Source organism: Perissodus microlepis, chromosome 4 (genome assembly GCF_051167445.1).
Source record: "Perissodus microlepis isolate ML-2025 ecotype Zambia chromosome 4, ASM5116744v1, whole genome shotgun sequence".
In the NCBI taxonomy this organism is placed as follows: Eukaryota; Metazoa; Chordata; class Actinopteri; order Cichliformes; family Cichlidae; genus Perissodus; species Perissodus microlepis.
This window is the reverse complement of record NC_140464.1, coordinates 17465163-17480592: the sequence shown is the minus strand read 5'-3', so window position 1 is coordinate 17480592 and position 15430 is coordinate 17465163. Positions and strand designations below refer to the sequence as shown.

Here is a 15430-nt window from a genome sequence, read left to right as displayed (position 1 = left end):
CTTTGATCAGGCAGGAGCATGTGTTAGAGATGTCCATCAGGCCTCAGACTGATTGGCGACCTCCGGTGGCTAAATGTGAAAAACCTTCAAACCAGAAACTAAAAACATTTGCTGTCAAAGTAAAAACCGGGCCTTACTGAGGCAACGATTTATTTATTTTTTTCCCTTCTGTCCTTTTTTACTTTTACTTTAAAGGGAACAGTCTCAGTTTCTGGTTAGTGGTGAACTTGGCAGTTTCACCAGCAGTGAGCAGTCTTCAATAGAAACTATGGACACAGAAGCCACCTGGAAGTAATCAAAGCAATTTCGAGGTTATCACTAGAAGGCTGTATAAACCCCCTTTGTGACAAATTTCCACCTGGCATACACCAGAAACCACTCGTGAAACAGACATTTTTCCCCTAGCGACCGGAGGTTGCCGGGGAGACCCCTGACCGGTCTCTTGCCCTGCGCGGGTAGGATCTTAATCATCATCTCTGAAGCTTTTGTGCACCCTGTCCAGCTATTAACCACCAGGCAAGTGGCCTAACTTTACTCCCAAACATAACTTTTTGAGTAGGGCTGGTGTGAAATTATGTCTAAAAAGTACTTCTGGAAACACCAGGCAAACAGCCCCATTACAACCGTCCACACCATGGACAGTGATGAGAAGATAAAGCAGAGTAAGATAACCAAGATGAGGGAACGTACTATCAGGGCTCAGTCTGTTTATCCCAGGCATATCCTACACAGTATCAACGGGTGAATATATGGCAACGACAATCACTAGTTTGATCATAAGCTGGAGAAGTACCTTATCAGTCCAGCAGCGAGTTGCATTGCCATTGACAAGCACTTATAAAGGTGGGTCCCTAAAAAGGGACCAGCTACTAGAAGAACAAGAAAAACGAAAGGAGCAAGACCTGTCAAAAAGCATGCAACATTCATGACAAGGTGAAGCCTCGATGGCTCCAACAGCCATCACTTAACAGGAAGCTGTAATGAAAACTACAGGGGGCGAGGGGGGAGCGACATCCTCAGACACAGGTATGGATTGACGACTGCAAAAAAAACACTACAATTAAGACGTCTCCCTCCACTTACATCCTAATCAGTCCATTTTATAAGGAGCTACATTATAAAACTATGTTAAGAGGCCTCAAGTCTTACCAAGTCATCGTATCATTGCTTAACATTATCATTATGCTTACCTCGGCAAGCCGTTAACAGTCCTAAAAATCACTTATCAAGACAAAACGCTAGGTTTCAAGTTCAGTATATTACTGTATGCCTTACATTAGAAATTCTAAATTTATTACAAAAGAGAGAGAGAAAAAAAAGTGCATTTATACCAGTAAGAACCAATTCATTCTTGGTGATGTCTTATAGCTCTGTTTCGCAAATACTCTATTTTAAAAAAAAAAAAGAAAAGAAAAAAGAAAGCAGCAAATATGATTCTCAGCTTGCCTACAGTATTTAAACTCCTGTTGCAGTGTTGGTTTTTTCCCCAAACAAAAATGCGCACGAGTTGATTAAACCTGCCTATAATCTGCTCTTCGCACATGTGCACGCTGCCTCCGTTTTAACTACATGGACACTGATTAGACAATATGCATGAAAAGGGAGGACAAAAGAACCACGCACGTGACGGCTTTAAGTTATGGCAAGCCTCCCCGTTCGGACGACGACTAGCGCGATAAATGGAGAAGGAAAAAAACAAAACGATACAAAAACAAAACCCATTTACTCTAACGTGCATCACTTAAGAGGTGATCGTATGCCATGCAATATTTTGGTACTGCGGTGGTAAAACCTTAAGAGGACAGATGTACTGCATCTCTTTGCCTCCGACAAGGGAAGGAAAATAGCTACAAGCCTGAAGATTTTCAGCAACCAAGGGAAGAGGAAGGAAGCGTAAACGTGAAACGGAGGGAGAGAACAAAAGAAGAAAAAGACCCATGTGTATGCACACGAAATGCTTTGATGATTTTTGAAAGGTGCAAAACAAACTGTGTGCACATTGTTACATAGTAAAAGCGCCTGTTTTTATTATTTAGCCTCTGGCACGAGCCTGTTTAAACACCTGTGTGGGGTATTTGTGACTGTGGCACCCTATGCTGTTTCAGATAATTCCTTTTTGTTTTGTTTTTAAAAGTGTACCTATCTGCCACCCCCCCTCCCCTCCCAGCCGTCATCTATGTCAGACTAATTAAAAAAAAAAAAAAAAAAAAAAAAAAGAGGAAAAAAAAATATCGAGGAGGGGGGAGGTCGAACTTGGCCTCCGTTTTGCCCTCACCTACCTAGAATCCCTGCGGTGCTGTTGGCGAAAAGTCACTTTTGAGCATTTTGGATTTAGTGAGGCGTTTTATCCGAGAGGTATGTGTATATCCCCAGTTTACCCTCCCCACACCCACCACCCTCCTCCCACCCTCCCTCAGAGAGACAAACAGGGCAACGGGGGAGGGGAAATGGAGGCTATCCGCAGAGTGGAGGGTCAAGGCCAGTCACGTCCCTCCAGCTCTAGTTTCTCCCCACGTTCTGGGCAGTGCAATGAGTTCCCCTGTTACCCTCCCCTTCATTAACCTGGGGGACAAGCAAACACAAGAACAGAGGAGAGACTTTTAAACCACATCATGTGAACAGATGCATGCAGAGCTGATAATGAAGCGGTTAAAGTGCGATTCTGGATCAGAAAAAATGATTTGGGAACAAAATGTATCATTGTTTATCAATGAGCTGGGTGTTTCATCACTTCCAGAAGAGGGCTGAGGGGTATTTCATTTGGGTGACATCATTTGGTGAACATACCTAACAGGTCAGTGTCCTGCGTGGACCAAAGGGGTGGCCGGGTTAGACGCCGTAGCAGGCTGACAGACGCTCCTTCAACAGAGGAGGGAACTGCTCAGAGAACTGCTGCCAGTTCTCCTCTCCGACCTGGTCCTTGAAGCCATGCAGGATCTTGGAAAAACAAATGAGACTTGATAAATTCTCCAGCAGGCGTTCAAATCTGAAGGTCAGAGTTTGTGGGCGAAGTCTTTCGCAGGCTGATAGCAGACTGTCTTATGGCAACATTAATGGTAGATTTTCTCACTGGGTTGCTGTGCTTGACAATCTCAGTTTGCAGCAACTGAAGCGAGATAACTTGATAAATCATAACGTGTTGCTGACATATTCAAACAGACTGGAAAATGTTAAAAGTCACCATAATATATGGAGGGGTGTCTGTTCACTGCAACATCAGTTTATGGTCTCAGTTGCTGGCTTCATGTGTTATTCAATACACAACACACTTGTTCTGACTGTAAAGACACTAAAGAGATAGCTGTTCAGTTTTTTAAGCCAAAATAGCTTTGACATTTATATCACAAATAAACCAGCTAGTTAGCACTAGCTCTTTAGCTCCTCCTTACCGTCCAAATAAAGTCATGGACAGCATAACAACCACACGACGACAATCAAAATTGAAGGCAAAGTTTCATAATGGCAACCCACAAATTAATGTGTAACCTTAAAGTGACATCATCCATTTTCAATATACAGTTTTTGTACATCTAGCTATGACCTTGCAACTGCAGCTGCACCTTGGGTCGAGCACCTAAAACTAATTTAAAGACCCCTCCACGATCTGGATTGCTCAAATTAGAGGCCTAATGTTTTAAGCTTTAGCACGAGGGGTTTCTAAGCCTACCATGGGTATTAAATGCACCCAGAATTGATTAGTATTGATTATTATTATATTATAGTACTCATTATTGACTGATCAGCTTGACTTAGTGATGTACCACACTTCTCAGACTTCAAAGCCATCTGCACCATGCCGTCAGATTTCCGATGTCTGATTAATGATCATCATAGGTCGTTGACCCAAAACTACACAAGAGGGAACGTTTTAATCACAAACGCTGGTCCATCCTGCAGACTGTCACAGAAATATGATTTCTGATGAAGTATTTACCTTATAAAACATGTCCCTCAGGTCGTCCTTCGGGTTCACCCATGAGGCCACAGCATCACAGAAGAAAATAAAGTCCTGAACACAGAAGACTTGTTAACTCAGCACTTGCCAAAGTAGACCTCCCCTACTTCTCTAACCCCTTTAAAGCTATATCACCTTACCTGCACCACTCCTGCAGGGTTCACGCCGATCATCACACAGATTCCCCGGAAAGCCGAGTCCTTCTCCTCATTATCTCTTATATTCCTCAACGACGTGCACCTGTGAACAGGAGCAATGTGGCGACAGAAGAATGAGTTCAACTTGGGTTTTTTTTGTTTGTTTGTTTTACAGCAGCTCCACTTTGAGCAATTTTTCAACTGTTTTCAACTATTTTTAGTTTTTCAACTTTTTAAACTAACGAGTTAAAGAGTTTTTACTCATGCTGTGAAAGTAGAACGTGAAAAAAAATCAATCATACATGGTAATATCCATACTGGGACTCACCATGGCCTAATGAAATGCTGCAGCTGTGGCGCCACTTCCTGAGGACACACGAAACCCAGCCTGCCGATCGTAATGGCTGCATAGAGAGACACGAAAGAAGCCGCTAAGTCTTCAATATCAGAATCAAATTTAAGAGACACACTTATCATCATTCTGTAGCTGATTGTTTACCTGTGTTTTCCAACAGAGTCTTGGGAGTGTTGGGTCTATTGATGATCTCCACCAGGTGTGGCAGCACCATACCCACATACGGCTGCATTTCTGCACCTGGAGAGCCACAAAGAAGAGAAGGAGGCAGTGAGCATCCTGCAGTGTGGATACAACATGGTAACGTCTCTAAGTGTGTTAAAGCTAGGAATTCATTGCCAATCAGGCATGAGACAGAATCGGACCTGCTTCAATCGAATAAAAAGGAACATGTGAAAAACCTAAAGCCGAAATATCAAAAATACCCAACACTGATTTAACTTTCTTCAGGGCTTCATTGGTCATAAGTTACTGAGAAGAGCTTTCAGGTCCTTTAAAAAAAAAAAAAGAAGAAAAAAAAGGGAGTGTCTGAACACTTATCAGCCACAGCAATAAAACCATTTGCAGTTACCAAGCCCTTAAAACCTAAACAAGCCTTGGTGTCATCTCTTACTTAAATTCAATAGAAAAACTAGTTTCTTACTAAACTATTAAATAAGTTTTGTGAATAGTAAAAATCCATTTTAAGAATCAGGTTCTGAACACGTCTTTGATTCAAGTTTGTCTCAGCCAAAATATGTCGCCCACATTGAGGCAGAGTTTACAATTCCTGAACGTACACGCTCGTATTTTCCTTCATATCTGCAGGAAAATACGAGCTCAGACTGCACAGGCCTGCATGCAACATGTACTGTGAATGATCTGGATCAGAAAACATTATGGGAACAAAATGTATCACTTTGTGTCAATGAGCTGGGTGTTTCATCATATCCAGATACTGGGGGGTGGGGAGACGACAGGAAAACCATCCACAATAAGATCTGTTACTTACCCATTTGCATGGAGATCTCCCCTATGGCCCAGGTGGCGTTGTTACACACGGAGATAAACTCTGGGTTCAGGTTGAGCCCAAGGATGGGCATGAACTCAGCTGGAGAAGAGAAATGGACACCAGTTACAACAATGATTCACAAACACACAGCTGGATATTCATTTCAGCCTCCTATCTTTTACAGCTCATCATTAAAGACATGAGCTCATGAGTGGCTACAACAATCACTAAATCTGGGTGTTCCCTGGTAATAAAATGAGAGGGCAGCTAGTAAATCAGTCAAAATGTGACAAAGTTGCTCTGATAACGCACGCTCACCAATACAGGGCTTCACGTGGAGGAAGCATGCCTTTGTTAGATCGCCCAGGAGAGCAAAGGAGCTCTGCCTCACCTCGGGCATGGTATCCTGCAGCAGAACCACATAACTTGGTGTTACACAGGGATCACAGAAAAACTAGTTTTTGCATGCAGAAAAATAAAGAGAACTTCCATCACACCTGCATGCACTGGAAAAGCAGCGTCATGATGTTAGAGCGAGCCACAAGCTGTTCCACGTGTCCTCCCAGACCTTCAGCCAGGCCGCTCAGCAGATCCAAGGCCACAATCATGAAATCCTTGTCAGGAGCTTCATACTGGTCTGGATGCTGGTTGTACATCTATGTAGACAGAAACACAAATGTGAATTTTTAAGCACCAGTTTAAGATTTAAACAGACTCCACCACATTTATTCTATTCATGCTTGCTCTCTCACCATAGCCTGAGCAAGTGTCTTCTGGACTAATGTGACACAGCGCTGATAGACGGGCTCGCAGTAGGGCAGAAACCCACTTTGCAGGGCGGTGGCTACTGACGACAGACACTGAAAGACATTCGGACAGCACAGTTTTGTTTGGGTTTTCTTCTCCTTCCTCTAAATGACGTAAAGCATTTTTTTCTTCGACATACTTGGACATGTCAAACAGAAAACAGGAAAACCCTGATTCTAAGCAGTGCTAAATTTACTCACCTCCAGCAGAGGGAAGAGATCCTTGTCTTCGTCCTTCAGCTCGTTCCACTTTGCAATAAGAGGGGGCATCAGCTTCTGAATGTACTCCTGAAAAAGCAACACAGTGGTAACAGCTCAGGATTTCTGCAACAAATCAATGATTCCCTGTTATTAGTCTCCTCCCAAAGCTAAGCAACCCGATCGACTTGAGTAAATTCAAGACAAATATACAAGATCCAAATCTCAAACTCACAGGCTGATTGAGATGGTGACCCACTGAATCTGCCAGAGTTCCTATGGCATCATACAGGATGAGCAGATTCTTGTGCTGGTACTTCCCGAAAGCAAAGACCAGAGTGTCCAGAATGTAACTCAGATATGGCACCAGCTCTGTGCATGCCTCTTCCTCCAAGGTTGCAAATGCACTGAGAAAAAACAAGATGATGAAGGTCAATGCTGAATCTACACACACAGTCTTGTGGTCCAGGAATACCACAAGCAGGATGTGGATCAGAGTACAATATGGGAACAAAGTGTATCATTGTAAGTCAATGAGCTGGGATTTTCATCACGTCCACGTTAGAAGGGAACAAAGATTGCAGCGTGGCTCACCTGCAGGCGGCCTCCTGCACCTTCTTGTTGCTGTCCAGGATGCGTTTCAGAAGCTCCGTCATGAGCGGTTTGAGATATGAGTCAGGGGGCTGGGAAACCACCCAGTGTGCATAGCGACTCAAGGTCCAGCAGGCAATGGAGCGGACCAGGGCCTTTTTGTCACACAGACACTGGATGAGGTGAGGGATGAGCTCCGGCAGGTAGGGCACCATGCCCTGCATGCAGCCTAAGCACAGAGTGAAAGCACGAGTGAGAACGACACCAGACCTTCTGCAGTCAGCAGAGCAAATCTACTGATCCTAATAATCATTCACCGGCAGTATGTGGCATAATGCAGCTCTTCCCTGTGAAATCTGAAATTCTGTCTCACACCAATGTGTACTTGCGATGTGCATCAATTTAGGCGTTATATCACAAGAAGACTGCACAGCTGATTTGCTTCAGAGGAGACGATACAAATGTAGGTTTCTCTGCTTTATGCCTCTTAACCAACACTCAGACTTCAGATCTCACTGCATACATGGAACAGAAGCAACTCAGTTCTGTTTTAGTACAAATCTACTACGTCACTTGTTGTAAACAGAAACCTCAATCGCAAGCTTAACTGATGCTTGCTTAATCCATCGCGCCCACTGCACTCCACACTACTGAGGAGCAGAGCCTAACTCATACTTATTCAACCTTGCTGCAATAAAGAACGCTTCAGGAGCTCATTCCTACAAAAACTCTGTGAAACTGAACAACACCTCTTCTTTCTGTGACAGGTTCATTCTGACTCTCTTGCCAATCTGGGCAGTCATTAATCCATCTGCAAATCACTGTTTATTCATGCAAATTTAAAAAAAAAAAATTAGGCTGAACTGTTTGTAAGATTGCATTTGCATTCCCTCTTTTGCTCATGAAACAGACCATTTACCTGCATGCAAAGCCTGACAAAACGTGATTGGTTATTATAACTCAGACATTCCAACACAGACATCACTTTATACAGATTACTTTTGACAGATGTGGTTCTGCATAAGGTTGGCGACCTAATTAGGCACTGTTGAGGGAATTCTAGGTATCAGTTGAAATGGGAAAGTAGCAAATCCCAGTTCTGCATCCAAAAGATTTGAGAAGTCCCCTCTCTATGTTTCTGCCTATTTTCCCAATTGAGAAATATGAAGACTGCTTTAGCAATTTCAGAAAGAACAGCTTGACACAAATTACTTTTCCAACCAGGATTCACCACATCCACAGATAATGCCAGTAACTTTGAATAAAGCATAGACGGCACTGTGGGGGTCATTTCTTAATCAAATCAGGTGTCCTGGTGATACCAACCCTGTGCTAATGAGGCATGACATTAGAAATCTATAATGTGTCCTTCAGAACACCAAGTGAATGTCTGCATGTTCATGCAGACAGGCGTTTTGCACACTGCATATAATAAGGTTAAACCTCATTACTAGATCTAAACTAGGGACAGATAACTGTCTATGCATAACTGGGAACATTTCAGGAAGGTGTAGCTCGGGTTTTTGCAGCTCTGACCACTAACCAGAAAATCTGTAGATTGCATGAAAAATGCGTGTCCTTTCATCTTACCCTCAGCTATGGCCCCCAACACCAGGATGCCAGACTCCTTGATCACCCAGTCAAGGTGAAAGAGCAGGCCTTTCAGGAGTGGCAGGAGGTGGGGTAGCAACTCGTCGCGGAACACGTTGGCCAGCACGTCCAGTGCTGCTGCAGAACATTTCCCTACGTGAGAAAGAAAAGTTTGGTTAGAACCCGACACCTAACCTGCCGTTTCTTTTATATCACCTGAAACTACAGCAGGTTTAAGTTTTCTAAAAACTCACTGCATGTACTTCCTGAATGACATCCACATGTCCACTCACAGCTTAAAAGGTAATAGATCTGTGCTACATTTGGGAAGGGGCCAGTTGGCATATTAATACCTGATATACAACATACATGGAAACCAAAGTACAACCGGTCAAGTCACTACACTCACATTCTGGCAAATAATGTGTTTCTCCACCACTTACGCAGATTCCAGTCAGACAGCGTGTCGTCATCGTCGTCGTCATCTTCCTCGATGTCCTCCCCCTCCTCCCCCTCGCCTCCTTCATGCTGCAAAGTGACCGTGCGCGACTTGTGGAAGCGGGGTTTGATGTCCTGCTCGCTGTCTGGTACCGCCTCGTCCTCCTCCACGTCACCCTGGGGGAATGGTCAAAAAGCAGATTGATGGCAAAGAAGTACCGCTGGGTATCCCAAGCATTCAAATACCTACGATGGCACTCACCTTCAGTAGTATGATGTCTATCTCAGAATACTTCATCCCATTTACTAAGATAGGGATCAGTCTATATTAAACAAGTGAGACAAAAGAGGATATCCTTGATCAAAAAAACACAGATGGAAATTCACACTAATAATAGACACATACTAACAATATTTAACAAGCTACTCACTGCACTAGGTGTCCGGAGAGCACCTCTTTACAGATGGGTTGCTCTGCTAGAGTCAGCCAAAACTCGCAGGCCTCCAGAGCCACGTTCTCGTCAGGGTCCTGGGTTCGCTGCAGCATGTACTGAAAAGCAGATGTTTGAGAATGGGAATGTGTGATCAGGTGAGTGGGAAGGGAGGAAAAAAACAAAACAAAAACCAGCCTAAGAAGAAACTTGAGAGAAATCTGGATCAGAAACATTAGGAACTTGAGGTATCATCGTGCTTCAATGAGCTGGGTTTCTCATCACATCCAGATGGGCTTCAAGTTCCACGTATTTACACGAAAATGTGGTGTACGTGTCCTTTTACTTCCACTGTGTGCTCCACAGCTGGTTATCTGGTTGTCCTAACACTCACCTGGATGATGCTGTGCATGTGGGGGATGAGGCGGTCGATGCGGACCTCCAGTAGCATGACCAGGGCTCGGCACACATTCTTCCTGACCTCAGAGTCCTCATCTGCTGCCAGCGCAAACAGGCTCTAACAAAGGAGAAGAGGAGCAAAAAGAAAGGAGTGTGAAGTAGGCACAAAACTAACACAGCAGCCTGATACCGAAGCACACACAAGCCCACCTCTATGAAAGTGTCAATGTTGTCCATCAGGGCTTGGGCTCGGCCGATGATGAACTGGTTCACGCAGGCTATGGCATGGGATCTGCAGAGCAACAAAAGCAATGATCAGACATTGTAGTGATGAAGAAACTGGTTCAAATGAAAATGCCTCAGATAACTTACATGTGCCTTTCATTTAAACAGAAAACACCCAAAGGCTATAGGTCTACATAACGTAAAACAATAAATCTGCTAATAAATAAAGGAGTTATGAAAAGATCTGATCAGACAAGCACATTAAAACTCGCTTACATGCTCACAATGGTTCCTACCGTAGTATAAATATTGTAATTAGGAAGAAAACTTGCCACTGAAACCAATCAACACGACTCTTAACTAACCATATACAGTCAGGCAAATGTTAGCATAAATCACACCCAGATTTTCTCTTTCTTGTACCTAATCTTGGGGCTGCAATGCTTGAAGAACTGAAGGAATTTGGGTATCATTATGTTGAGGGGTCTGTTCAGAGCGTCGCTGTCCAGCAGCTCCGACGAATCCTCGCAGATCTTCTGCAGTGCGCCAAATGAGCCCTGAGACACGGACATACACAGAGAAGCTGTCAAATCAAACGCAAACGTACAGGGACACAGAGGAGAGAACGAAGACCGCATCAGACAACAAGACCGGAGCAAACAAGTTCTGAATGCACTGCAAAGACTCTGCCTATCAGCTGAGAGCATCTTTTTCATGTCAAGCACATGTGCGACTATGAAATCATCATCATAAAAGGAACGACTGGAGATATTAGCTGCTCCAACACAGATATTACAACTAATCCTGCCTGATTTTCATCTGTTTTATTATTATTACTACTACTATTACGATATCTACTGCTCCATTTCAAAGTCCATGCAGAGTTATATCTGGTTCTTCTCAGGAATCATTTGCAAACTATGACTTTCCAGTTAGCCTTGTTGTGGCTGTCTGTGTGGGATGAATTCAAACTTATGTCTACTTCAAGGATACGCGCCTCATTCAATTGTGAGATACTTAAACCAGAGCAACTATCTAAATGAGTCAAATGCCAAACAGGAAGTGCAGACCTCGCACGTGTTGTAGTCCTCTGAGTTGAGCAAGTTGCAGAGCTGAGGCAGCAGCTCAGGCCATGTTTGCAGCTCTCCTTTGGAGGCAATAGTTGTGATCAGGATGCCTACAGGAGAAAATGCAGTTCAGCTCAGTTGTTCACCACTGACAAAGACCGCAACCTTTGGCCTATGCAGAAGCTCTGGATCAGACAGTATGAATACAAACACCTTCACAGACACTCAGATGGATTTTATGCATCATTTCCAGAGAGTAACATAAGGACACACAGGGATTAAACTGGTTACTCTGTGTGTAAATAGATGGTATATAAAGTTATAAAACCAACACAACCAATAAACTCACCAATGGTGGCACGGATGAGCGGCGAGGGATCGCCGATGTTGTTGAGGCATTCCTGCTTGATGAAGTCAGCAACGGCTGATGGGAAGTTCTGGTAGTGGGCTTTGACATTGTTCTTCAGTATCAGACCACTCAGAGAGCGAGTCGGCTCATCTGAGAAGAAAGGAGGGCAGTTAGAGACCAAGATGCCAAGCCATCAGCGTGTATTTGGAGTCTGATCACTACATCGAAGTGCACAAAGTTTTCCACTACTCAATCCTGAGGACGTGTAATCCAACTCTTCATCTTACTTTAAAATCTGTGTGCCCTTCATTGTGGAATTCAGAGCAATCACTCTTAGTCAAAGTGGACGCAACAGTTTTTCTCAGTTTATTTCATATATAAACTCTTGCAAAGGTGGATATTCATATTCAAACTAGCTCCAAGTTTCAAATCATTAGATCAGCCAATCTAAAAGGTATTCCCTGTGGGCCAAAAGACAGGCTTCAGGCTGCTCTAAGCACTCAGATCTCAGAGGTTTTTCCTACTCTTGGCACTCGCTCATGCCAGGAACAATATTATTTATACACACTCCGTGAACACAGAAGCACCACTCACCTATTATTATTATTATTATTATTATTCAGACCTTCTGATTGTGAGGGACAGCCAATCAGAAGAAAGTCCGCTCAAAGAGAGCAGACTTACTCTAAAGGGAAAGGGATGAATGCAGAGCTGCTGCAAAGCCCGATGTAAAATCGATAAGGATTCATTTGAACTTTGAAGAGTTCAGGGCTGCTCTGGTAGAGGCATGAACAAATTCCTAAATTTTTACCAAATATAACAAATCTATATCCCTAAACTAAGACATGTTGTATCCAAAGCAACGGTGACAGCACGGTTCACGGTTCTATATACTTGTCCTGTTACATTTATTGGTATATGTTTAAGTGCTACGTTGATTAAGCAATTGATGCGTCACTGATGTCAGTCTGTGAGAAGAGTACAAGTGGCACAATTCATTTTTTTGCCCCCTCACACTGTATAAACATGTATGCAAGGCCTCTGCTGGGAATGAGGCTCCAACACAATAAGTAACATTTGGTGCATCCAGCTATTACGTGCAACAGGAAGCACTAAATTCTCACCATAATGGATCAATGATCTGAGAGACAGAAGACGCACGTGCCAGACTACTCACCTTCAGTTTTGAGTCGTGTAAGGACAAAGATGAGATAGTTGTTAAAGTCAGGGAACTGGTTGAGTTGTTCGAGTTTCTGAAGTGGCAGTTAAGGATCATTTCACTTTCAAATCACCCTTTCAGTCTGAGCCAAGTAAAGCTCAGACTGAAAGGGCTTCTTATAGATTACTCATTTATGTTAATCGCACAGATGTGATGTGACATTTCTTCCATCATGTATTTTTGGTCAAAAATATACTGTAAGTGAAGAAAAGTAGACAGTATAGATGCACTTAGTCCTTAAAGATGACTGAGGTGTCATGTCACAGTTGCTACCTCGCCTCTGCTCTCGCAGCTCCTACAAAATCCTAAAACACTTTCATTGTTATACTACATTAAAAGCAATAAAGGATCAAAATTTAGTTAAATACCATTAACCAGTTTTATTATGCACACTCAGAACAGACTGAAGTAGGATACTTGTTGGACAGCTCTCTGTGTGACTGTGTTAGGTGACTGGGAGTCTTTGAGCAGCTGTAGGACCTGCTGAAGTCCCTGCTCATCTGGCTGCCACTCCATCCTGAGACACACACACACACACACACACACACACACACACACACACACACACACACACAAATTAATCCACATGTCCACACATTTCTCTTTAAATTCAAAGGAAAATATTAAGAAACACGTAAGCAGGTGAGGTCTCTGGATCAGACAGTATGAATACAAACACCATCAGCAACAGGTCAGATGTTTTTAATGCATCATTTCCAGTCGACATGCACGTATATAGTTGATATAGGCAAAAAAGAAGGATGCCTGTACATAGAAGAACAAATCTTCACACAGGAGTAATGCAATGGACCTGAAACTACCACAGGATGCCAATCACGTTGTACATTTCATCAGATGGTCTTCTGCTGGGCTTTTATCCAATCAATCACTACTTTAAACAAGATACCTCTGCTTAATGACATGCAAAGTTATTGGAACCCACTGAGGGTTTACTGCAGTTACTTAATGCATACATGCACGAAACAGCTGAAGGAGAAAAGATCAGTTCTAAAACAAAACTGCGCAGGTGTCGGTTGGGAGCTCTCTGGCCGCCTTCATAGGGGTTAAAGGGTGAAATGACCCGGCGGCACCGGTACTGGTCACCCCTCGTCAAACACCTAAAACCCTAATTGCAGCATGCGGCACAAAAACGAGGACATCAGACAACAAGACCAGCTAAAATCTCTGTGACCCGGCTTAACTGCTCCAAGTTAATCCTACCCCCATCCCCACCCCCACCCCACCCGGTCCTCCGGTCTGAGTTGCGGAACCGCGTTGCGCTTCGATATTTTTTTTTCGCTCGAATTTCAACGCAATGCCGTAACACGTGGGCCCGAGCCGCGCGGTTAGCCCGTTTTGGGAGGTAGTGGGTCGCACTCACTCAGCTGTGGCTGGTCAGAGTGAAGAGGGGAAAAAAAAGTTGTCAGGAAATGAGTTAGCAACGAAGCAACGATCGCCATGTCCGGCTCCAGGCTCATAATCATGTGGTTTACCTTTACAACATTTACCTTTACTGGCTAGTTTGCTCCAATTATAAGATCCATTATCGATTAGCTCGTAGATTGTTTGAGCTATGGACAGCTGACCCCACTAATATCCAACCTGCCCTTCTTGCTAGGGCCTGGTCGACAGGGCAGTTCCCGGCTGGAGGCTCACAATGTGGTCGGCATGAAAACAAGAAAATTCCGCCGTTAGCTATCCAAAGAAAGGGCCGAGCTGAGCAATTATTTTGCAGAACAATAACAGTCTGCGGTCGTTTTAAACATAGCGGTTAAACATAAGGATGTCAATCAGTATTGGGTAATAAGTAGGTGAACACGCTTTGTAAGCAGGCGCTAGCCGCTAAATCGTCAGGCATCGGAGTTCGACTCACTCTGCTAATGCTAATACTGCTAGCCAGGCTAATGCTATTTAACTGAAACTTGCTTTGATTTTGTAAAACGCCTTACCCGATGAGTAGGAGTGATCGAGGTATTAAGAATTCGTTGTTAAAGTGCAACCCTATTAGGAGTGTACGTACAATATTAACTTGAAAGTTGAATAATCAGTACTGGGCCGCTCTTCTCTTCTTCTTCGTAGCGGTTCCTCTTGTTCAAATGAGCACGCCGATTGAAATTGACCCTTGGCGGCTTCCGTCACACATTTGACCGACTACGCGAGATTTGTCGTGGACTGGAAGGCAACTAGTTTTACTATCCATATTTGGTTAAACATAAATTAAAAAAAATACATTATTATAAAAATACAATAACAATATATAATACTATAATTAAATACTACCGCAAACAAAAAAATAAGCATTTTTTTAAATAAACGTTGTATGCATACAAGTTTTTTTTAACTAAAAATGGAATTAAAGACGACCTAAAAGATGGATTGTGCATTAATTAGGAGTTAAATGTAGAAATAAATGTAGTTAATTGCACAGAAGTTCGTTTTTCTTTCCTTTAGGCGTCAGCACAGCAGAACATCTGCCACTATCTCACTGTGTTCCAAGCTCCCCTGTCACACCACCCCTCTGCATTTCCTCCGTCACTACATTCACAGATCTTTTCTGTGGTCTCCTTCTTTGGCAGATCCATCTTCAACACTATCCTTCCTCTGTACATGTCCAAAAAAATCTTAGCCTTGTGCCTCTAACTTTGTCTCCAGTGCTGTCCCTCTAATCTTGTCCATCTT

The 15430-nt window shown here is 43.3% G+C and overlaps 1 protein-coding gene and 1 non-coding gene across 5 annotated transcripts in view; both read right to left on the bottom strand.

Moving 5' to 3' along the window:
• Positions 1-14871, bottom strand: part of LOC146388727 (transportin-2-like) — a 16038-nt gene extending 1167 nt beyond the window's left edge. The window contains exons 1-25 of one of the 4 annotated variants that reach the window (XM_084926213.1): positions 14772-14871; positions 13169-13268; positions 12710-12785; positions 11533-11682; positions 11187-11293; positions 10540-10673; positions 10102-10183; positions 9887-10009; positions 9493-9611; positions 9324-9384; positions 9067-9238; positions 8624-8776; positions 7037-7262; positions 6678-6849; positions 6446-6532; positions 6191-6298; positions 5936-6094; positions 5757-5844; positions 5439-5537; positions 4592-4687; positions 4421-4496; positions 4096-4195; positions 3935-4009; positions 2788-2937; positions 1-2562 (exon numbers count right to left, since the gene is read on the bottom strand). The exon at positions 1-2562 is cut by the window's left edge and continues 1167 nt beyond it. In XM_084926213.1, coding sequence (XP_084782339.1) covers positions 2830-2937; positions 3935-4009; positions 4096-4195; positions 4421-4496; positions 4592-4687; positions 5439-5537; positions 5757-5844; positions 5936-6094; positions 6191-6298; positions 6446-6532; positions 6678-6849; positions 7037-7262; positions 8624-8776; positions 9067-9238; positions 9324-9384; positions 9493-9611; positions 9887-10009; positions 10102-10183; positions 10540-10673; positions 11187-11293; positions 11533-11682; positions 12710-12785; positions 13169-13267 — 2670 coding nt within the window. In that variant the 5' untranslated portion in view covers position 13268; positions 14772-14871 and the 3' untranslated portion in view covers positions 1-2562; positions 2788-2829. The other 3 variants (XM_084926209.1, XM_084926210.1, XM_084926212.1) reach the window with 3 other exon arrangements.
• Positions 13403-13471, bottom strand: LOC146388728 (small nucleolar RNA SNORD41). Its single transcript, XR_014800162.1, has one exon. It is a non-coding gene; the product is annotated as a small nucleolar RNA SNORD41 (small nucleolar RNA).
• Positions 14872-15430: the final 559 nt, after the last annotated feature.